The sequence below is a fragment of the Herpailurus yagouaroundi genome, unplaced genomic scaffold, assembly GCF_014898765.1.
Source record: "Herpailurus yagouaroundi ecotype Mexico unplaced genomic scaffold, PumYag 557, whole genome shotgun sequence".
NCBI lineage: Eukaryota > Metazoa > Chordata > Mammalia > Carnivora > Felidae > Herpailurus > Herpailurus yagouaroundi.
In genome coordinates this window covers 3,130,800-3,154,026 of record NW_024412774.1, presented here as the reverse complement: position 1 = coordinate 3,154,026, position 23,227 = coordinate 3,130,800, and the positions used below count along the sequence as shown (strand labels likewise).

General features: G+C 55.6%; 1 protein-coding gene across 2 annotated transcripts; it reads right to left on the bottom strand.

Annotated features, from left to right (window-relative positions):
• Positions 1-275: 275 nt before the first annotated feature.
• Positions 276-22,882, bottom strand: PTPRH (protein tyrosine phosphatase receptor type H). 2 transcript variants are annotated; one of them, XM_040465159.1, is made up of 19 exons: positions 21,963-22,882; positions 20,093-21,765; positions 17,870-18,301; positions 16,016-16,049; positions 15,532-15,798; positions 12,745-12,999; positions 11,340-11,609; positions 10,098-10,397; positions 9,485-9,751; positions 7,597-7,675; positions 7,422-7,469; positions 4,227-4,317; positions 3,760-3,850; positions 3,411-3,487; positions 3,183-3,317; positions 2,813-2,935; positions 2,436-2,596; positions 961-1,096; positions 276-853 (listed from the first exon to the last, which is right to left on the bottom strand). In XM_040465159.1, exons 3-19 carry the CDS (start codon positions 17,918-17,920, stop codon positions 743-745), a joined length of 2,496 nt encoding a protein of 831 aa, XP_040321093.1. In that variant the 5' UTR covers positions 17,921-18,301; positions 20,093-21,765; positions 21,963-22,882; the 3' UTR covers positions 276-742. The 2 variants fall into 2 exon arrangements, with proteins under 2 accessions (XP_040321093.1, XP_040321094.1); XM_040465160.1 differs by having other exon boundaries at positions 20,093-22,882.
• Positions 22,883-23,227: the final 345 nt, after the last annotated feature.

Genomic DNA, 23,227 nt, shown 5'->3' with positions numbered 1-23,227 from the left:
ACATCACCCCACCCTCTAGGATCTCCTAGCACCAGGCCCAGGAAGCAAGCCCCTATGCTCCTGGCTTCAGGAACCGGACAGACACTGGAACACAGTGTGGACCTCCAGCCCTCTCTAAGAGACTCAACCATCCAAACGCATTTTTTTTCGGGTGCAAAATTATGGGTCTCGCTTCTTCCCTAGGACATTTACCTCAGTGCTTAAACATCAGGAATCCAGCCCCACTCCCACCCCGATATTATTTCCAGACCCAGAAATCCACTATAGCAAGCATCTCTGGGGGAGAATAGTGATTTAATAAATTATGGGATAGAAGAAAAAGATATGTACACGCAGTGGGGTGCAGGGAAATCTCAGATCCCAGAAGACAGATTTGGCTTCTGGAAAAAAAAATGGGATGGATCCTGTCTGCCTCTGCACCAGGGGTAGCTAGAGTTCCAGACGCGAATTTCTTCCTTCCCCAGAATCCAGCAGCCTAGGCCTCCAGCCTCCTCCTCCCTCGAAGAACTAGGAAAGCCTAGCTCCTGTCCCTCCTCCTCCAAGGGACTAGGAATCCAGGATACCCGCGCCCACCTGCCCTCTGTCCTCCAGGGAAACAGTTTAGACACCAAGGCCTCCCCTCCTCCTGCAAGACTCAGGTGTCTGGGACCCCAGCCCTCTGCTCTCCCAGGGCTCCAGGAATCTGGGCTCAAGTGGAGATCCAGAGTCTGAGTCTCCACCGGGGTCTCAACTCTCTTGTGGCTTAGACATTCTCATACAGCGGGTTCACGTACGAAGCCCCTTTCTCTGCTGGGGCTAGGGGTGACTGCTGGAGACCCCGCAGGATGCACTGGTGCAGGAACACGTACTGGGCCTGGGGAGGAGCACGGGGTAGGGGGTGAGGGGTGCCCTTCTGAGCCTGGGCCTGCTTTCCCCCCAGGCCCCACCCCCACCCCCCTGTGCCCTCGGGAACCCCATCACCTCAGTCTGTAGCATGAGAGGCCTGCTCTCCCTCATCTTCCGCACGTAGCTGAAGGCTCCCACAAAACGCTCACGCTCCAGCTGCCGCAGCAGGACGTCCAGGGCAATGAAGGTGCCTGTGCGGCCCACGCCAGCACTAGGCAGGAACAAGAAGGGGTCAGGTCACAGGAAGGGGGAGTCTTGGCTGATTGGAGGGATCTATTTTTGGAGCATCCGGGATCAGAGTATATTATTCAGCAAGATAGCATTCTGGGGGGATACCGTGTAAGTGGTAAAAGCCACTGTGTGTGACTCTGCCTGGAGCTCCTTCTGTCTGCCTGGCCCTGCCTCCAATGCCCTATGCGCCCTTGTCACTTTTCCCAAGCCCGAGAAGTAGGAGCTAACAGCACACCCATTTTACAGATGGAGAAATGGAGGCCGAGAGCAGTGAGGTCGCTTGTCTGTCCCAGGTCACTCTGGAGCTCACACACGAGAAAAAGGAACTCCCAACCTGACCATTCAAAAATATTTTTTAAACATAAACCCATTTTAAAGTAAACAGTTCAGTGCCATTTAGTACATTCGCGACGTTGTGTGACCACATCTAATTAGTTCCCAGACACTTTCGTCCCCCCAGAAGGAGACCCTGTACCCGCTAAGCAGTCGCTCCCCACTCTCCGCTCTCCCCAGCCCCTGGTGACCATCAATCTGGCTCTGTGGGCTTACCTATTCTGGACATCTCCCATAAACGGGATCCTACTACATGTGACCTGTCGTGTCTGGCTCATTTCACTCAGCACCGTGTTATCAAGGGTCTTCCACATGGTGGAATGAACCAGTGCTTCGATCCTTTTTCCGGTTCAAATCAATCGTCTTAACCATTACGCAGGAGTCCCTTTTGTGCTTGGGGGAGGGGATGACCCCCTGCTGGGGACACCTCCAGGGGGTGCTATCCTGGGACACGGCGGCAGCAGAGAATGTAAGAGTGCCACCACAGGCATCAGCTTGACCCCTTACGCCTTGAACCCAAGACGTTCACTTTCTGACTGGGTTTCCCCAGCGCTGTAATGGGGAGGAAACCCTTTTGGTCATGCCCTGAGGACTAGCAAGACTGTGACTGTGGAGTTTCCATCACGTCACTGGCGGTACGTGCTCCCTGAATGCGACTGTCACTGTAACCAGAGCCCCCATTTCAGAGGCTGTCGGCCACTCTGGAGCAAGCCCCTTTTCGTCCCCCCCCCCACCCGCCCATAACCTCCTCTCCAGTCTTCAGTATCGATGACAGGAGAGTGATGGGCGGGATGAGGTTCCCGGCGTGCACTGGAGGTGTTTCAAATGTTTCTCAAAACCTTTGACTGTTTCTCTCTCTTGCCCCTCACCCCTTCCTCCCTTCTCTCCACCGACGCATTCCCCTCCTCCTCTCTTCCATCTCCTGTAGAAGGTTCTGGTTCCTGAAACCAGCAGGGGCCGTTCTCTTAGAGCCAGCGGGTCCTCACCTGCAGTGCACAATGGGGGGGCCTCCCTCCACGGTCTGGTCCAGCCACTGCCGGACCATCTTCCGGAAGGCCAGCAAGGGGTCTGGGGAGTGGGGGACGCCGTGGTCTGGCCAGGTCATGTAGTGGAACTGACGTACACGTAGTGTCTTCTGCTCTTGGATCTAGGGAGAGGGAGGGGAGGCTGGGGAGGGAGCGCTCAGCACCCCAGGGTGGGCTGGTTTCTGACTGGTGGGGGGCATCCCTGGGCACACTGTGGTCCCCTGAGACAGTGACGCAAGTCTAGGCTTCAGGAGGGGTTCTGAGGAGTCGACTGCCCAGAATGTTCTGGGGTAGGGAGCGAGGGTCGGGGTGGGGCTGGCAGGGTGGAGCAGACTTACGTGCCTGACCCTCAGGTCTCGTACTGTCCAGTTCTCCAGCACCTTCTCACCCTCCAGGGCCACTTGTAGGTGCCCATATGTGCATGGCTGGGCGTCTAGAGGCCAGTAGTACTCACACTTCACCTGGGGGACGACTGAGAGGTCAGAGAACCTGTCCTGATGCCCGTCTACACCGGGGCTCTTGTACTCAGTGCCTGGTGATGAGGCGAGACCTACCGGCAGCCAGGTATAGACTCATCCCAGCCAGGAGGACCCCTCCTTCTCAAGGCCACTGGGTTATACGGACCAATGGATGGGCCGAGGGTACTGGAGGAGGTTGGGGTCACATGGGAGGTCAAGGCTCAACACCTAGACCCTGCGGATCCCTCACCCGGCCGGACTCCACACAGTTGGTCAGCATGACCAGGACGCGGCTCTGCTGCTCCCACACCAGACGCCAGAAGTCAGCCACCGTCTGGGGCAGGGGGCCCTGGGCTGCAATGAACTCGCGGGGGCCCCAGAGACCCTGATGGGAGAAAACAGGCAAGTCACAACCCCCTCCAGTCCTTCTCTGCTCAGCTTTGCTCAACGCCCTCCCGGTTCGCAGCCACAACCTTACAGGTATGAAGCTGGCGTTGATGTAGTCGGAGCCTGGTTCCTCCTGGTGGGGCTTCAGGGACACCCGGGACCAGTCGTCTAGAGGAAGAGGCCAGCATTAGTGAAGCAGAGACAGGCGTGGGAGACCCAGGAAGGTATGGAGACAAGACTGAGACCCAGGGACTGAGGGCACACAGGCTCTGGGAGCCCTAAGAAGGGTGGATTGACTTCAGCAGGGAGGAATGGGCCGGCTGCCCTCCTCACAGTGGGTAAGAGCTTTGTGTCCCATAGGGAATAAGGGAAGGGGCCAGGGATGGGGTATTGACAAAGTCACAGCCAGGGGTAAAGTCAGCAGAGGCCTTAAGACTCACAGGGCAGCACATTTCGGTAACGGTTCTTGGCACTGTTTTCGAGGGCTGAGGCCACCATTTGAGACTGCTTGGTGCCCTCCAGAGCCAATTGCTGCGGGCAGAGGCAGAGAGGGGGGGGGGAGCATGGACCCTGGAGTCTCTCCATCTTCCCCGGAGGACACCCCCGTTCAGCACCGCCCCACTCACCCCCGCGCCCTGGAATTCTGTAGCACCCGCAGAAACGTGTGCCATCACCCCGCAGGGCACTGGGGAGGCTTGGGGGGCAGTGGGGACCAGAGAGGTAGGCGACAGAAGACACAACACGGGGAAACCAACGTGTTTCCTTAGGGCTGACCCGAGGGCGCGTAACGGTGTCACAGGCGAAAACATAATTGTGCCTGAATTTTTTTTGCATGCGCAAAGAAAGGTGTGGCGAGGTCTGGGGTGGGCACGCGGGGCTCAGCTCAGCCCCTCGCTCGTCACCACACCTGGTACTCCACTGCGAAGCCACTGTTGTCATCCTTCTCGTTCTTCCTCACGTGGGCAGCAAATTCTTGTGCCGGGATGTTCTCCAGGAGGCTGTGGGAAAAGGGCAGAGTTTAACTTCCCTTGGCCCTGTGATCTTGGGATAAAAGAAAGGGCTTTTTTTTTTTTTAAGTTTATTTTTATCTATTTTGAAAGGCAGAGAGCAAGTGGGGGAGGGGCAGAGAGAGAGACAGAAGCCCAAGCAGGCTCTGAGCTGTCAGCAGAGTCCACCATGGGGCTTGAACTCACAAACCGTGAGATCATGACCTGAGCTGAAGTCACTGAGCCACCCAGACACCCCTGGGCCTTTTTTTTTTGGGGGGGGGGTCACTCTTTATTTCTTTTGACCCCCTTCTCCCGACTCAACTACCCTCCACCCTCTGCCTCGGGCAACCAATATCTGTTCTCAGGTTCTATCAATTCAGTGTTTTAAATTTTTTTCAAATATGGGGCACTTGGGTAGCTCAGTCAGTTAAGCATCAGACTTAACTTCGTCAGACTTGATTTCGGCTCAGGTCATGATCTCCCAGTTCAGGAGATCGAGCCCTGCTGACAGTACAGAGCCTGCTTGGGATTCTCTCTCTCACCCCTCCCTCTCTGCCCCTGCCCTGCTCACTCTCTCTGTGTGTCTCTTTCAAAATAAATAAATAAACATTAAAAAAAAAAAAAAAGGCAGGACATTGGGACACAGGCCACATCATGGGTGAATCTGGGGAACATTATGCTAGCTCAGATAAGCCAGTCACAGAAGGACCAAGACTATGTGAATCCACTTCTGTGAGGTAGGTCCCTAGAGGAGTCAAATCCACAGAGACAGAGAGCAGACCGGGCGGGGCACCAGGGCCTGATGGAGGCGGAGGGGGGATCCTGTTCAATGGGGACAGAGTTTGGGTTTTGCAAGATGAAAAAGTTCTGGAGACAGACGGTGGGGACGGCTGCACAGCAGTGGGAATGTGGGGGCGCCTGGGTAGCTCCGTCGGTTCAGCGTGAGCTCGTGAGTTCGAGTCTCGCTTCGGGCTCTGTGCTGACGGCTCAGAGCCTGGAGCCTGCTTCTGATTCTGTGTCTCCCTCTCTCTCTGCCCCTCCCCTGCTGGCTGTCTCTCTCTCAAAAGTAAATAAACATTAAAAAAAATTTTTTTTTAAAAAGTCTTTGACCTCACGCAGCTCCAGCTCCTTCTTGCTCGTCCTCTTGTAAGACAGCTTTATAAACACTGTCTTGACCCAGTTCGGAGGCCGGGGGCTAGAGGCCAGTCCGGCCCCCTTCTTGAGCAGTGGTCAAGCCCACACGCCCACCACCTCGTGCATGTGGCTCTCACACGCTGAGCCACTATGCACCTGCCCTCGGCCCTCAGGCCCGGGTGCCTGACAACCAGAGGCAGCCCTTACACCCCGGAGCTCGCCCAAATCATTGCACTGGCCTCGAGCTACCCATTCCTTCCCACGGAAACCATAACTAAGGCTCTTGCCCACCATTGTCCCCACCTCCCCTGCCTCCTGACTGAGACTGTGTGACTTACTGAGGACTCCCCTCTTGGGATCTGTTGCCTTTATCACACCTAAGCAACAACACAGCCTGTGCACGTTTAAACTGCTCACACACACCAGTTTTCTCTGCTTCTTTTCTCCACATCACCAATGCCTGGTGTCTGCAGCACCACTCCACAGGGGAGTGACCCCTTTCCCCAAAGTCCCCCTATCCTATTTGCCTCCTTATCTCCAATTCTTTTTTTTTTTTAATTTTTTTAATGTTTACTTATTTTTGAGAGAGAGAGACAGAGCATGAGTGGGAGAGGAGCAGAGTGAGAGGGAGACACAGAATCGGAAGCAGGCTCCAGGCTCCGAGCTGTCAGCACAGAGTCCGACGCGGGGCTCGAACCCTCGAACTGGGAGATCATGACCTGAGCCGAAGTCAGATGGACGCTCAACCCACTGAGGCACCCAGGTGCCCCTCCTTATCTCCAGTTCTTTTTTTTTTTTTCCAACGTTTTTTATTTATTTTTGGGACAGAGAGAGACAGAGCATGAATGGGGGAGGGGCAGAGAGAGAGGGAGACACAGAATCAGAAACAGGCTCCAGGCTCCGAGCCATCAGCCCAGAGCCTGACGCGGGGCTCGAACTCACAGACCGCGAGATCGTGACCTGGCTGAAGTCGGACGCTTAACCGACTGCGCCACCCAGGCGCCCCCTTATCTCCAGTTCTAAGGGCCGCCTCTCAGTCCATCCTTGGAGGGACGGCTCAGCAGCATTTAGTTCTGCTCCTGGACCCGCTTCCCCCACGTGACACTCTGGTGCCACTCTGCTCAGTCGCCGAGATACCCAACATTCTCTAAACGCTCCAAGCATGCTCCTGCCCCAGGGCCTTTGCACCTGCTGGTCCCTCTTCCTGGAACGCCATTTCCCAAGATGTGCACATGAGTCTGTGCACAAATGACTTCCTCTTAGTCATCTTCTTGGTATGGCTTTATCTGGACAATTTTCTACAATTTTCTCTAATTTTAACACCCTATCTTAAATATTCTTCTACCTTTTCTGGGGCGCCTGGGTGGCTCAGGAGTTTAAGTGTCCAACTCTTGCTTTCAGCTCAGGTCACGATCTCACGGTTGGGAGATGGAACCCCGCGTTGGGCTCTGTGCTGGGCATGAAACCTGCTCGAGGTTCTCTCTCTCACTCTCACTCTCTTGCTCTCTCTGCCCCTCCCCCCGCTTGCACTCTCTCTCAAAAACAAAAGGAAAAAATAATAAGATAAAATCGGCTTCTACCTTTTCTATCGCCACTTCTTGCTCTACTGCCCCCTGTATCACAACCTCTATTATCTTCTTTATTAATGATTTTTTTGTGCTCGATTGTAAGCTTCACGAAGGCAGGAATCTTTGTTTTTCTCACGGTGTCCTCTGTGCCTAGAACAGTGCCTGACACATGACACACGTGCTGAGTGAATCTTTTGTTGGAGGCACATAATCCCAGAGCTGGAGTTGGTTCCAGAGCCCCTGGCCCAGGCCGGAGGGGGGCGATGAAAGGCTTGTGATCCTTGGGGCAGAGAGCATTGCGTGTCGGGGTTCACTGAGCCCACCCGTTGACCTATCCGGTGACCGGCAAGCACCCCTCGATTTGACCTGACAGTGCTTCTTCCAGATGCTTCTCCAACACTTTCTGCTTACCTGGAGCCCAGAACCTTGGGTGCCGGTTTCCTCTGGCTCTTCTTGTGCCTGGGAAAGAGACATTGGAACAGAAGGCTTGGGGGGGGGGGGTCAGGCCGGAACAGGGATCCTCACCCTCTCCCTGCCACCCCGTCCCCACCCGAAGACGGCCAGTCAGCCCTGTGACGAGTCCCACCTCTTCTTCAGGAAGAAAATCAGCAGGCCCACCAGGATGAGAAACAGGACCACACCGACGATGGCTCCGGCGATGACCCCTGGGTTAGGAAGTACGGGGACCGTTGGAGTCCGCCTCTCCCACTGGCAACCTGTCTCTCCTACGTCTGTGCTCACCCAGACTGTGACCGGAGGGCTGACAGGGCAGATGTGAGGGCAGAGAAAGGAGAGGAGAAGGCCTCTGGATAGAGCCCCACCTCCCACCCAACTTTCCCGAGGAGCCTGGTCCGAAGATATCATTTGCTCAGGTAGCCTGGCTGCCAGACTGCCTCTTCCCCTCCTTGGCCCAGATTAACGATTCTCGGCGTGGGCGATTCTGTCACCGATGTCTGGGGACATTCTGGGTTGGCACCATGGGAGTGGTGCTGCACTGGCGTCCAGCAGGCAGGGGTCAGGGGCACCGCTCAACATCCTACAATGTACAGGACGGCCCCCACAGCAAAGGACGATCCATCCCCAAATGTCGGTAGGGTCAAGATTGAGAAACCACCTTGACGGCATTGATGCCTCCCACCAGAACAGAGACTCGTGTTCTCAGAGGTTCTGGTTGCTAGCAGAAGGGCACCCCTGCAGTGGTGGTGCCCACGGTCTTGGCCCCAGGCTCTAATGGGCACAGATCCCTCAGGGTCTGCCCTTAGACATCCGGTCTTGGAGCAGACTCCAGCCCACAGCCTGCCTCCATCAGCTGCCGTGGCCCCAGGATGCAGCTTCCCAACAGCCCTGGTTACGAGGACCTGTCAACAGGCTCTAGAAGGGTCTCACACAGCCCATTCCCCTAATGGACCTGGTCCCCATGGACACAGGCATCTTTCCTCTCCTTTCCAGAGACCCTCTTTGCTGCTAAGCAAGAGACGTTCCTGGGCAGCAGGAACCAGAGAAGCCCAGTTGGGCATCTATCTATCATTGCCCAACCTGCCATCTCTCTCCAGATAAAAGACGCCATCTTATAAGAGGTCCTGACTCATAGAAGGTGACAGATGGGGCCCAGTGAAGCTTATGGCCACCATCAAAGGTATGTGATCAGAGTTTTAGTAAGTATGAGGCCCAAACCTCTCCCAAATACGCCACCGACGAGTGGAAGATGGTGCAGGCGTGTTGGGGAAAAAAAGTTTGGCACTTCTCCAGAAGATAAACACAGAGTTAAGTACTTGATCCCACAACTCCATTCCTGGGGATATACCCACGAGAAAGAAAGTTCCTTTCTGCACAGGAATGGGTACATGAATGTCCATAGCACCATTACTCGTAATAGCCAAAGACTGGAGACCACCCAACGGACCCATCCACAGACGAACGGATAAACGAAATGTGGTCTCTGCATACAGTGGAATATTATTTAACAATAAAAGGCAATGAAGCACCGATACGTGCTACAACATTGATGGACCTTAGAAATGGTACAGCAGGTGAGAGAAGCCGGCCACCAAAGACTGATGACACACATCACAGAAGGATGATGATATTTTTAGGAGACGTCCAAAACAAGCAAATCTATAGAGACAGAAGATAAATTTGAGATTACCGAGGCCAGGTTGGTGGGGAAGTGAGGAAATTAGGGGCTGATGGTGTAAGGAGGTGATTTTTCTTTAGTGAGTAATGAAAATAGTGTAAGAGTGAAGGGTTGGCCAAGTCCTGTGGGTGCAGTGAAGCCATTAGCTGTACACTGTCAGTGGGTGAATTGTATGGTATGTGAATTATATCTCAAGAAAGCGGTTTTGAAGAAAGCAGCAAAGAAAGCAAACAGGGAAACACCAAGGACCCCTTGTGTAGGTAAGACTCCTTCACAACAGAGCCCGATGGGATCTAGAGAGCCTTTCACCGTAGCTCTGTCCCCGTGGGGATCTGCTTACCTGCATTCTCCGTGTGGCAGGTCACAGGGGCAGACGGGGCCCTCATTCCATCCCAGATGGTGGTGACGGTGGCTGGGTAAGACTGAGCTGGCCGGAGATCCCACACAGACACGCCCCTCCCACAGGACGATCCATTCTGGAAGCCCCGCTGTCCACCCACCTGCAACTCAAAGGCCTCGTAGCCTCCCACGGGGCAGGACCAGGTCAAGATGACCCCGTGGCCCCCAGAGGTGCTGACGCAGGAGGTGATGGTGACTGGGCTCGGGGCTGGGTGGAGGGGACAGGAGGAGTCAGTAGGAGCCATACAGGGTGCCTTTCCATCTCCCCACCCTACCCCCACTTCCCGCCGCTGGTGCCAATTCTCTGAGAACTAGCACATCCTTTCCCTCCCAAAACCAAAACACCTCTCTTCAGCTCTCACTCTCTGCCCTCCCCCAACGGACACGCAACAGATCCCTTCGGACTACCACTCCCATGAGGCCTTGGGCTCTCTGTATCACTGCAGCTTAGCAAGGCATGACCCCATGGCCTGATGGGATTTGGAGTCCACTCCCCTCCCATCGCCCCAAGGTCCAACCTCAGCTCCCACAAAGTAGAAGGGGGCCCATCTCACCTGTGGATGCAAGGAGGCTCTGCGCATAACTGGTCACCTTGTTCCTGTCTGCCCACACACTGAAGGTGTACAGAGTCCCGGGTTCCAGGGTCTGCACCTCATACCAACTGTCATTGGTCCTGCCTGTGTGGTTGGTCTGATGTCCCTGGGGGTCTTGCTGTCCCTGGGGATGTCCCCCAGGGGTCCACTGGACCCAGTACGTGTAGAGCTGAGAGTGAGGGTCTGTGGGGACCTTCCACCGCAGGATGATTGAGTTGCTCGTCTGGTTTTCCTTGTGTAGATCCATGACTGTGTTGGGAGCTGAGGAGGGAGGACAGGAGGTCAAGGGGGCGGGTGTATCCTCAAGGACCCTCCCGCCTGAGCCTGCCCACCTCCCCTGACCCCTCAGTCACCAGACGAGTCCACTTCCTAAGAAGAGTGAACCGCAGAAAAGAGGCCAGGTGGGGACCAGGATCACCGGGGCCCTCTCTGTCCTGAGTCTATCGCCCTGGGTCCTACGCATCACCTTTCTCAGGTGAGCAGACCGAGGCAGGGTCCTTCCTTACTTCCGGGCCCTTCTTTCTTTTTTTTTTTTTTTAATTTTTTTTTTAACGTTTTATTTATTTTTGAGACAGAGAGAGACAGAGCATGAACGGGGCAGGGGCAGAGAGAGAGGGAGACACAGAATCGGAAACAGGCTCCAGGCTCTGAGCCATCAGGCCAGAGCCCGACGCGGGGCTCGAACTCACGGACCGCGAGATCGTGACCCGGCTGAAGTCGGACGCTCAACCGACTGCGCCACCCAGGCGCCCCCGGGCCCTTCTTTCTTGACGGAGCTGTTGTCTTTAGTCTTCTTAGCCCAAATAGCCGAAGACTAAACAGTTCCAGGCTCCATGCACACACAGTGAACCTAGTTCCTGGGGGTAATTTTGGCTCCTGTCACACTTGGAACCCTTCACATATAGGCTGAGAGCTGGGTTGCTTGGGGTTCAGCTAGTATACTGGGATGAGCCGTGTCCTTCTGTCTTCTGGCTTTGCTGGTTCCTGAGGGGTGGTGCTGGATGGTCAGGGGCTCTCTTCATCCCCAAAGACAGACCTCGCAATTAGAAAGTTCTGGCTGCAGAGGACGGACTCTTCCTAGAAGGCAGACTTACAAGCTCAAGGTTCTATGAGGCTACATGGGGTCACCAAAGTCTCCCCAACCCTCTCTCTCTCTCCCATCCCAATAGTACTGGCTCTGTCTAGAACCAGCGCGAGTCTCACCAGTGGCTCCAGTGAGTGTCCGGTTGTCACTGCTGACCTCATTCCTCTCTGCCCAGACGGTGATGATGTACAAGCTCCCAGCTTCCAGTTCTGTTAGTATGATCCCCGTATCTGTGGTGTTCCGGATGCTCATGGCGCTGGTGCTCTCCTTGACCCATGAGACCCCGTAGGTGTAGAGAGGATGATATGGGTCCGGGGGAGCTGTCCAGCTCAAGGTGATGGAGCTGTTGGTCTGCTTCTGCACACTGAGGCTCGTCACTGCGTTGGGGACTGGCAGAAGGAACAGAGGGTCAGAATATCCTCTCCCTGGTCCACGAGAGTCCAAAACACACGGACGGACCTCCTCCTGGGGCAGCCAGCCTTGTTAAAGAGCATTTCTAGACAGGGAACCTGGGCGTAGGGACGGGACACCTGCATCCTTATGCTCAGCCGCAGACTCCCAGACAGGCCCGTCCCCAGAAAAGGCCACCTCTCTCCTGTGGACTCAGGATTTGGGCACGGCTTGGCGAGACTGTAAAGATGGTGGCTGGATCCCAGAACCCAAAGGTGGTGCCACCTGTGCTGGTTCTTCAGCTCTCACCAAAAGAGAGAGTGGCATTGATGTTTGTCATTGGGGGGCTTACTGGGGTTCTTGTCTGGAACCAGCACAGAATTCATTCTTTTCTGCCCACACAGAGAGAATTTATACAAGGTCCCAGTTTTGGGTCCCTCTACCGTGAAACTGAAGTTTTGGATAAGTGTTGGGTCTCAGTTCTGTCTCCCTCTCCAGTTCAGTGGACCCAATAAATGTAGTCCCAAAGGCCAGGGCCCAGGGGGCACCTGCCAATCTGAGTGATGGAGTTGATGGCCTGAGCTTCCATTCTCAAGACCGTGATACAGTTGGGAACCAGGAGAAGAGTCGGAGGGTCAGAGTGTCCACATTCCATGGTACCTAATGTCCCCACAGTTGAGGCAACGTGCCTGTGCTCCCTACACAGTCTTGGTGGCTAAGGAGAGACACCCCCTAGTCTTAATGTCTGTATTCTAGAGGGTCCCAGACCCTGACTGATCCCAGCTCAGAACCTGTGATGTTCTTTCTTCAACTCCTGGTCAATGTGACCCAAAGAGATGCTCAAAAATAAATAAACGTTTTTTTTTTAATTTTTTTGTAACGTTTATTTATTTTTGAGACAGAGAGAGACAGAGCATGAACGGGGGAGGGTCAGAGAGAGAGAGAGACACAGAATCTGAAACAGGCTCCAGGCTCTGAGTTGTCAGCACAGAGCCAGATGTGGGGCTCGAACTCACAGACCGCGAGATCACGACCTGAGCGAAGTCGGCCGCTCAACTGACTGAGCCACCCAGGCGCCCCTAAATAAACGTTTTTTAAAGGGGGAGACAGAGAACTGCAGCAGGTGGCACTCACCTGTGGTGGCGTTGCAAATTGTCGCGGAGCTGGCGACTCCATTTTTCTCTGCCCACACGGCAATTTCATACAAGGACCCGGGTTGCAGTCCGTCCACCACGAAGCTGGTGTTGGTTGTGTTCTGCGTCTCACTCCCAGTCCACTGGATGCAGTAGACGTAGTTCTGAAAGTCAGGGTTATCTGGCTCCTCCCAGATCAGGGTGACGGAGCTGGTGGTCTGAGCCTCTACCTTCAAGTTCCTGACGGAATAGGGGTCTGAAAAATTAGGGAAAGGGGTCCGATGTCAGCAAGGGAGCAGATCAGGGGTACAGTCAGTGGACATTTTTAGCCCTCAAAGTGTCCAGTCCTGCCTCGACTACTGGTCCCAGGAGAGGTAAGTCGTGTGGTCTAGACCAGCGCTTGTCCAACTTCAGTGTGCGTACATAACACTGGGGATCTCGTTAAGATTCGGGTACTCGGTCGGTGGGTCTGAGATGAGACCCAGACTCTGCATCTCCAGCCGGTTCTCGGCACACGCCGGCACTGCCCACCCATGGACCGAGTTTGAGTAGCAAGGGTCTAGACCAGCAGTTTCGAACAGAATTGCTGCAAAGATGGAAATGCTGTTCCAAGGCCCAGTATAAGAGACACTATCCCAGGGAGATACGGAGGGGGACTGGGACCCTCTCATCTGAGCTCTTGAGCACATGAAACATGAAACTGGATTTTCCATTTTAGTGAACTGAATTTTAAATAGCCCCACGGGGGGGCGCCTGGGTGGCTCAGTCGGTTGAGCGGCCGACCTCAGCTCATGTCGTAATCTCGCGGTCCGTGAGTTCGAGCCCCGCGTCGGACTCTGTGCTGACAGCTCGGAGCCTGGAGCCTGTTTCGGATTCTGTGTCTCCCTCTCTCTGACCCTCCCCCGTTCATGCTCTGTCTCTCTCTGTCTCAAACATAAATAAACGTTAAAAAAGAAATTAAATAGCCCCACGGAGGTGACGGGGGGGAGGGGCTGCCATATTGGCCACAGCGTCTCTCGAGCGAGGAAACTGTCCACGTCAGGATGATGCAGCTGACGATCGGAGTTTGCATCGTCAAGACCAGACACGGTTGAGAACCAGAAGAAGAGTCAGAGGGTCAGGGTGTCCACGTTCCATGGTGCACACAGGGAGGCCAGATTTGTCGGCGATCCTGTGGGTTCTCAACCATCTCCTACCACCCTCCTCAAGCAGAACAAAAGGGAATGAAACAGGGGGCGGGACCTGAGGAACCTTCGAGGGTCTTCCTGGAGCCAGGAACCTTGTTCTTCTCTGCCCAAACAGAAAATTCACATGAGGACAGTGACTGAAGTCCTGCCCCACTCCCCACTTTGTAACTGGTGACGGTCCTGTTTTGGGTCTCACTTTTGTCACCGTCTCCATGCCACTGGACCCAGTCAGTATGTGCTCTGAGGCTCTGGGTCCTTGGGGACCTCCCGGTGCAGGGTGATAGAGCTGTTGGTCCAAGTCTCCCCCCTCAGGTTTCTCACCGGGCTGGGGGGCTGAAAGCTGGGACTGTGCGGGGCCGGGAGGGGTCCTAAGCTCTGTGTGACCGCTGAGCCCTTGCAGTGCACCTGCTCCTGCTCCAAGAATGTGCTATCGGTGCAAAATACACACTGCTTTGAGGAGCGGGTATGAAGTTAAGAAAATATCTTGGGGCGCCTGGGGGGCTCAGTCGGTTGAGCGTCTGACTTCGGCTCAGGTCATGATCTTGTGGTTTGTGAGTTTGAGCCCTGTGTCGGGCTCTGTGCTGACAGCTCAGAGCCTGGAGCCTGCTTCCGATTCTGTATCTCCCTCTCTCTCTGCCCCTCCTCAACTCGTTCTCTCTCTCTCTCTCTCTCAAAAAATAAACATTTAAAAAATGTAAACTATCTTCTGGTTCTTTTATATGTCGATTACATTTCAAAATGATAATATTGATAATATTTGGGGGCACGTGGCTGACTCAGTCAGTAGAGCACGCGACTCTTGATCTCAGGGGTGTGGGTTCGATCCCCAGGTTGCTCGTGGAGCCTGCTTTTGAAAATGGATAAGCCTGGGTGACTCAGTCAGTTAAGCATCTGACTCTTGATTTTGGCTCAGGTCATGATCTGACCTGGGCTCGGGCCCCATGTCGATCTCTGTACTGACAGTGAGGAGGCTTCTTGGGATTCTCTTTCTCTCTCTCTCTCAAAATAATTAAATAAACTTTAAAAAATGATAATATTTTGGATCTATTGAACGAAATAAATTCTCACTTTATAAATGATTTCACGTTTCATTTTACTACTTTTAAATTTCTTTGTCTTTTTAAGTAATCTCTACACCTCATGTGGGGCTCAAACCCACAACGTGGAGATCAAGAGTCACATGCTCTTGATCTGAGCCAGCCAGGCACCCATCTTTTTACTTATTTTTAAAGTGGTTGACATTGGGGCACCGGGGTGGCTCGGTCGGTTAAGCGTCCAGCTTCCGCTCACGTCGTGATCTCACGGTTCGGTTCGTGGGTGGGAGCCCGGCTTTGGGCTCTGTGCTGACAGCTCAGAGCCTGGAGCTGCTTCGGATTCTGTGTCTCCCTCTCTCTTTGCCCCTCTCTTGCTCATGCTCTGTCTCTCTCTGTCTCTCTTTCAATAAATAAACAAACATTAAAGTGCTTGATCGAAAACTTAAATTTACACATTTGGCTTCCGTTCAATTTCTCTTGGGCGACAGAACCTGCCATGTCCTTGTCGCTGCCGGCCACCTTTTGGGAAAAGCAGAAGTCGAGAACATGGCCATGACTGCCTCTCACCTGTGCTGTTTTGCAGAGTCTGCTTGGAGCTGTTGGTCTCATCCTGCTGCACCCACACGGAAGACTCATGCTGAGACCTGGGCCCAAGTCCGTCCACCGTGAAACTGGTGTCGGTCGTGCGTGGGGCCTCAGTTCCGCCATCCCGTCCGGTCCACAGGCCCCAGGGGGTGTGGTGCCTCCGGTCCAGGCCACGGGGCGTCTGCCACTGCAGGGTGATGGAGCTGGGGGTCCGGGCCTCCGCAGTCAGGTTCCTGCCGGGGCTGGGGGCTGAGGATCAGGAAGGAGGGCCCGGTGTGAGCACAGGAGGTCAGTACTGGGCCTTCCACGACGCCCAGCGCTTGCCTGAGTCCAGAAAGGACCGTTTCCTTGAGTGCCGGCCATGGATCACCGTGCCCTCCGTGAGACCACCTCCCCACACCAGAGCTCACACGGGTTTGGGTGCAACCTCTCCGTGTGGGCGGTAGACTCAGCAGGGGTCACTCACCAGCCGCCCTGGCCCCTGTCCAGCTGCACAGGCCCTGGGAGAACACAGAGGGGAGAGTCAGACTCTGAGCCTCGTCTCCCTTGACCCAGGGGAGACTGCAGGGCTGGTGGCAGGGGGGAGGGGGAAGGAGGGATCTCGCCAGCCACCATCCTGTCCTCTGCCCTAACCCAAGTCACTGGGGCCTGAGGGAGAGGAGGGACACAGCCAGCTGTCTCCTCCCTCGAGGCTCTGCTCTAACAAAGGTCACTGCAACATCCATCTGTCTTTTCTTGGTGTGTGTGTGCTGCAGCCGGGAGTGTGGCAGGGGCGGGGCTCCAGGGACCCAGGAACTAGGGTTGGCTCCACTGATAAGGCCAGGGGACAATGGTTACACATTCAGAAAAATATGGCTCTGGAAGACGAGGGGCAGGAAGTTAATCAGCAAAGTGGTAATGGGGGAAGATACTGAGGTTGGGGCCCAGGAGCCAGACACCTGGTCTGAGGGAGGAGGGGCCGGGGGCCTGGACCCCTGGGTCTGAGGGAGGAGGGGGCTGGGGGCCTGATTCCTGGGTCTGAGGGAGGAGGGGCCGGGGGTCTGGACTCCTGGGTCTGAGGGAGGAGGGGCCAGAGGCCTGGACTCCTAGGTCTGAGGGAGGAGGGGCCGGAGGCCTGGACTCCTGGGTCTGAGGGAAGAGGGGCTGGGGGCTGGACTCCTGGGTCTGAGGGAGGAGGGGCTGGAGTCTGGACTCCTGTGTCTGAGGGAGGAGGGCACTGGGAGCCTGGACCTCTGGGTCTGAGGGAGGAGGGGCTGGGGGCCAGGACTCCTGGGTCTGAGGGAGGAGGCCTGGGGCCGGGACTCCTGGGTCTGAGGGAGGAGGGGCTGGAGTCTGGACTCCTGGGTCTGAGGGAGGAGGGGCTGGAGTCTGGACTCCTGGGTCTGAGGGAGGAGGGCACTGGGAGCCTGGACCTCAGGATCTGAGGGAGGAGGGCTGGGGGTCTGGACTCCTGGGTCTGAGGGAGGAGGGCCTGGGGCTGGGACCCCTGGGTCTGAGGGAGGAGGCCTGGGGCCAGGACTCCTGGGTCTGAGGGAGGAGGGGCTGGGGACAAGGACTCCAGGGTCTGATGGAGGAGGGGGCCGGGGGCCTGCACTCCTGGGTCTGAGGGAGGAGGGGCTGGAGTCTGGACTCCTGGGTCTGAGGAAGGAGGGCACTGGGAGCCTGGACCCCAGGGTCTGAGGCAGGAGGGGGCGGCGGGCCTGATTCCTGGGTCTGAGGGAGGAGGGTCTGGAGTCTGGATTCCTGGGTCTGAGGGAGGAGGGGCTGTAGTCTGGACTCCTGGGTCTGAGGGAGGAGGGCACTGGGAGCCTGGACTTCTGGGTCTGAGGGAGGAGGGGCTGGGGGCCAGGACTCCTGGGTCTGAGGGAGGAGGCCTGGGGTTGGGACTCCTGGATCTGAGGGAGGAGGGGGCTGGGAGCAGGACTCCTGGGTCTGAGGGAGGAGGCCTGGGGCCAGGACTCCTGGGTCTGAGGGAGGAGGGGCTGGGGGTCTGGACTCCTGGGTCTGAGGGAGGAGGGGCTGGGGCCCGGACTCCTGGGTCTGAGGGAGGAGGCCTGGGGCTGGGACCCCTGGGTCTGAGGGAGGAGGGGCTGGGGCCCGGACTCCTGGGTCTGAGGGAGGAGGCCTGGGGCCCAGACTCCTGGGTCTTCGAGGGCACGCCTGAGTCTTGCCAGAAAGCACAGTTCACTCTCACTGTGGACGGCAGTATCTGAGAGCCCAGGTGTGAGGCTCGCTGACAAGCCGGAAGCCTGCTTCCTTCTCCGGGAAGCTCCTACTCCCTCAGGACCTCAGCTCCCCACCCCTGTTTGGGAGCACTCACCAGCAGCACCAGGCTCTCCCAGGCCCCGAGGCTCCCTCCGGTCCCCATCATGTCTCCAGACACTGCCGAGGGACCCAGGTGTCCCAGCCCTGACCTTCCACCTGCTGGACTTTAAACGCGAGAATTTCCCCTTTCTGAGTCTCATGGTGGTGAAGCCACGGGCCAGGGTGGGAAGGGAGGAGGAGGAAGTGGAGGCTCCCGGCCCCGCCCACCCCTCAGCCCTGGTCCTCACCTCTGCGCACTCCTGCGCTCTGGCCCCGCCTCTCCGGCCTGCCATGGGGTCTCCCCTCCCGCGTCCCCTCACACTGCCCCACCCAAATCGCCTGGGTCAGGGGCCGCTTCCCCGCCGCCGCCACTGCCATGAATGCACAGAGCAGGTCCTGAATGGTCAGGCCGGAGTCAGGCCTGGGAAAGAGACAGCTCCAGCTCCATCTGTCAAGGGGCAGAGGAGGCTGGGTCCAAAGCCCTGTCCTGCGGTGGGCTCTGTGCATTGACTCAGGCCCCGTCACCTCTCCCCGCCTCCACAGCACAGCGGCCCTCACGGTGTGAGCCCTGTTCATTATCACTCCTGTCTGCCTATCACATATGACATGGCATATGGGCCCCCTGCCCCCCCTCCCTCCCGCCAGGTGCACCCTCCTCCTGTCCTCCAGCCATCTCCCTCCTCCCCTTCCCTGGGGATGCAGTCAGAGATGGACCACACTGGGTTGGACGGGGTCAGGACTCTGTGCTATTTCCGTCACAGGCCAAACTGTTAGTATTTGCTTATTTGCCTCGCCCGCCCCGTTTGACCTTGACCAAGTGGCTTAGACTCGCAGTGACTCAGATTCCCCAGCTGTAAAAACGTGAATACAACTGCTTATCGATATACTGTGGGTAAGAAATGACTGCGTACATATAAAATCTTAGAATGATGGGCGGCCCTTTTAAAACGCTTGATAAATCATAGCCACATTTATTTATTTGTAATGGTTGTTCGTTTATTTATTTTGAGGGAGTGCAAGTGAGCAGGGGAGGGGCAGAGACGAAAATCCCAAGTAGGCTCCACACTGTCAGTGCAGAGCCCGACACAGGGCCTGAACCCACAACCGTGAGATTGTGACCTGAGCCAAGATGGAGTTAGATGCTTAACCAACTGAGCCACCCAGGTGCCCCAATTTTGGGGTCATCCCTAAGACCTCCAGAGTCCAGAAGAGCTTTTCAGGGCATTTTTGTTGACTTACTGATTCTGTTCATTCCTACCACCAACCACCTGTGGGACCTTACCAGCCTCCTCCAGAGCGAAGGACCCGAGAGCAAGAACAACATAGAAGTCACGCTATCCTTGATGACCTTGCCTCAGAAGGCACACACCATCATTTTCAGCACATCCTCCTCAGGATGCCGGTCAGCCCCTTTCATGTGGGAGCGGACCACACAAGAATGTGGAAGCTGGAAGCATGAACCCCTGGGGCCATCTTGGATGCAGGCAGCCACCCCATCACGTGCACACATAGTAACACGTTGGCCACTTCTACCACTTTCTGTAACATGAATCCCCGTTTGTCAAGCACATGGGATAAAGTGGGAAGCAGGGAGAGGCAGTTACCACTTTACTGCTGGCTCTGGGAGCATCTCGGTGCTTCGACACCATCCCTGCCCCAGAGGAGGAAGAGGGGGCTCAATTCTGTGCCCCAGGCATTTCATCAGCTTGTTTCTTGTAGGATGAGTCTTCTGTCCAAGGTGTCCCCAGGGTACCCAGGGCATTTGCACCTACCCTATTTCTAAAGACAATGATCTTGACAGTGGGGTTCAGCTACCCATTCACTCCAGGTACCTGTCTCCGTGGGGCTCTGCTCACCTGCGTTCTCCCTGTGGCAGGTCAGAGGCAGATGGGGCCCTTATTCCATCCCAGACGGTCATGACCATGGCCCGGTAGGACTGAGCTGTCCAGAGATCCCACATGGACAGGCCCCTCACACAGGAAGATCTGTCCTGGGGGGGTCTAGCCAATCTTCTTCTTCCCAAAACCAAAATACCTCTTCAGCTCTCATTTCCTGTCCTCCCCCAATGGACACGCAACAGATCCCTTCGGACTACCACTCCCATGAGCCCTTGGGCTCTCTGTATCACTGCAGCTTAGCAAGGCATGACCCCATGGCCTGATGGGATTTGGAGTCCACTCTTCCCATTGCCCCCGGACCTCACCTCAGCTCCTACCAGGTAGAAGGGGGCCCATCTCACCTGTAGATGCAAGGAGGCTCTGCGCATAACCGGTCACCTTGTTCCTGTCTGCCCACACGCTGAAGGTGTACTGAGTCCCGGGTTCCAGGGTCTGCACCTCATACCAACTGTCCGACTGGTCCTGCCTGTGTGGCTGACGTGATGTCCCTGGGGATCTTGCTGTCCCTGGAGATGTCCTCCAGGGTTTCACTGGACCCAGTACATGTAGAGCGGAGAGTGGGGGACTGTGGGGACCTTTCACCGCAGTTCCCTTGTGCAAATTCGTGACCGTGTTGGGAGCAGGCAAGTGGGGGTGCGGTTCCTGGAAACATCTCCCTCGCCTGCTCTCTGCCCCAGAGCACCTGTAGGTATCCTTACTCGGTGAAGGGGTATGTGTCTCAGCCTCCCAGGCCCCCTTCCTCCAGTGGAGTGTCCATGATGTTGGGTCTCCCACCTGTCACATCCTCCTAGCCCAGGGGACCCAGTAGGTGGAGGGTGAATGGAGTCTTTGGGGTGAGGCCAAAGTCCGGAGCTGGCTGAGTCTGGAGACCAGAAACTTGGACGTGGATACTTTAGGGTATGTCTTGTCTTCTAAAGCTCTCTCAGAGGTAGATTGGGAATGTGTGGTGATTGCCCAGCCCTGTTGCTAAGGAGAGACACCCCCTAGCAACAGGGCTCCATCCCTTGAGCTCAAATGAACTGTCCAGATCCTCGAAAAGAGGCCCAGAGCAGCCCCTTCCTACCAGCCCAGAAGTGCCAAATCCCGAACAGTTGTGTGTCTCACCTGTGGGCAGGTCAAAGACCTGGGTATCACTACAGACTCCACTCCTTCTCTCCTGGATGGTGAAGGTGTACCAGGCCCTCCTTTCCAGTCCCCCCACCATGACCCATGTCCCTGAGATGTTCAGGATCTCACTGGCGAAATCTGGCTCACAGCACTGGACCCCGTAGGTGTAGGGTGGATGGTCAGGGCCCAGAGGAGCTGTCCACATCAGGATGACAGAGCTCATGGTGTGGTCCTGTGTCCCCTGGTCTGTCACCGGATTGGGCACTAAGAGACGGGACACGGTCAGCACTTCCAAATCCCTGAGTACCTGCACCACACCGGGACAGACCTGGGTGCTGAGGACGTTCTCTAGAACGAGGGCCCAGAAGCTAGAAGCCTAGGATGGGATGTCAGTCTGGGGCCCTCCGCCCCTGATCTGTGAGTCAGGAGGCCCCACAGACCTCATTTCCTGTTCTCCTCGTTACAGCCAGATGACCACATCTCACCTGTGGACACGCTGCCTACGTGTCTCAACAAGGTCATGGGAGTGTCGGCTCCCACAGTACTCTGCTAGAGCACTGTCTTTACTAATTACCTCCTACTGTCGCCTCAAAGCTGGAAGTGGTCTTTGCTAATCCTCAACTCGGTGACTGTTGTGGGTCGAATTGTGTTGTGTCCCTCAAAAAGATATGTCCACATCCTAACCCCTGGTGCCTGTGAATGGGACCTTATTTGGAAGTAGGGTTTTCGCAGGTGTAACCAAGGTAAGATGAGTTTGCACGGATTACGACGAGCCCTAAATGCAATGACTGGTGTCCTTAGAAGGAGAGAGAAATTTGGACACAGACAGCAAGAATATACCCTGGGAGGCTGGAGGCGGAGATCGGCGTGATGTGTCTTCAGACCAAGGAAGGCCGAAGGTCACCAGCTAGAAGAGTCAAGAAAAGATTCTTGAGGCTCCAGACAGAGTGTGACCAACACCTCAACTTCAGAATTCCAGCTTCCAGAACTGTTGCTTTAAGCTCTCCGTTGGTGGCACTTTCTTATGCCAGCCCCAGGCAACAAACGCAACGACCTTACTTTTACTCTTTGGTAGCGTCATCCCTAGGGAGGGTCATTTGTCACCTGTAGACGTGCAGAGGGTCTCCCTGGAGCTGCTCACTCTGTCCTGTTCACACAAAGAATTCATACAAAGTTGGGGTTCAGGTGCATCCACAACAAGCCAGGGTCTCTGAGGTGCCGTGAGCACCACCTGGGATGCTCTCCTTAGACAACAGGGTCCCATAGAAGTGTATCTGAGGGCCTGGACCCTCAGAGACCTCCCTTCTCGGGGTGATAGAGCTGGAGTCTGAGCCTCCACCCTTAGGCTTGACTGGGATGGAGCCTGCAAAGGGGAAGATAGGCCTGTTAGGAGAAGGCATCAGACAGTCCCCTGCTCCTTCATCCACCCCAAGCTCATCCACAAATCCCAGAAAGCACAGTTCCCATCAGTTCTGCAAGGACCCCCCCGAGTCATCCGGAAGGAACCCCCAGGGGGCTCAAGGGCGTGGTAGTCCAAGCTCTTCTGTCAAGAGTGTGTGTGGAGGGGTGAGGGGTCATCAGTGAGGTTTGGGGACAACTCACCACCAACCACATGGACGTACACAGAATAGTCCACATTTTGCTTATTCATTCACGCGCTGATGGACACGTGGGCGGCTCTCGCCTCTCAGATATTGTGAACAACACCGCTTTGAACCTGGGTGTGCAAATATCCCTTCGAGACCCCGCTTTCAATTTTTTCGGGCATAGATCCAGAAGCGGGATTGCTCGATCGTATGGTGACTCTATGTTAAATTATTTTAGGAACCGCCATGCTGTCTCCCACGGTGGCTGAAGCATTCTACATTCGCACCCACGGTGCCCGGGGTATCTCCCATGCTCACCAACACTTCTGAGTTTCTTCTTTGGTGGTTGCCATCCTAACGGGCGTGAGGTGGTCTTGATTTGCATTTCCTTAGCGACCAGTGATATGAAGCATCTTTTCACGTGTGGCTCATTCACTTTTTCTCTCTGTTATTATTATTATTTTTTTTTTAATTTTTTTTTCAACGTTTATTTATTTTTGGGACAGGGAGAGACAGAGCATGAATGGGGGAGGGGCAGAGAGAGAGGGAGACACAGAATCGGAAACAGGCTCCAGGCTCCGAGCCATCAGCCCAGAGCCTGACGCGGGGCTCGAACTCCCGGACCGCGAGATCGTGACCTGGCTGAAGTCGGACGCTTAACCAACTGCGCCCCTCTCTCTGTTATTATTAACACATTCCTCTGACAGCGTAGGTCTAGCTTCTGTATACTTAACATGAGCAAGCCTCCTGTATGTGATCTGTTCCCCTTTCTGCCACCACCTC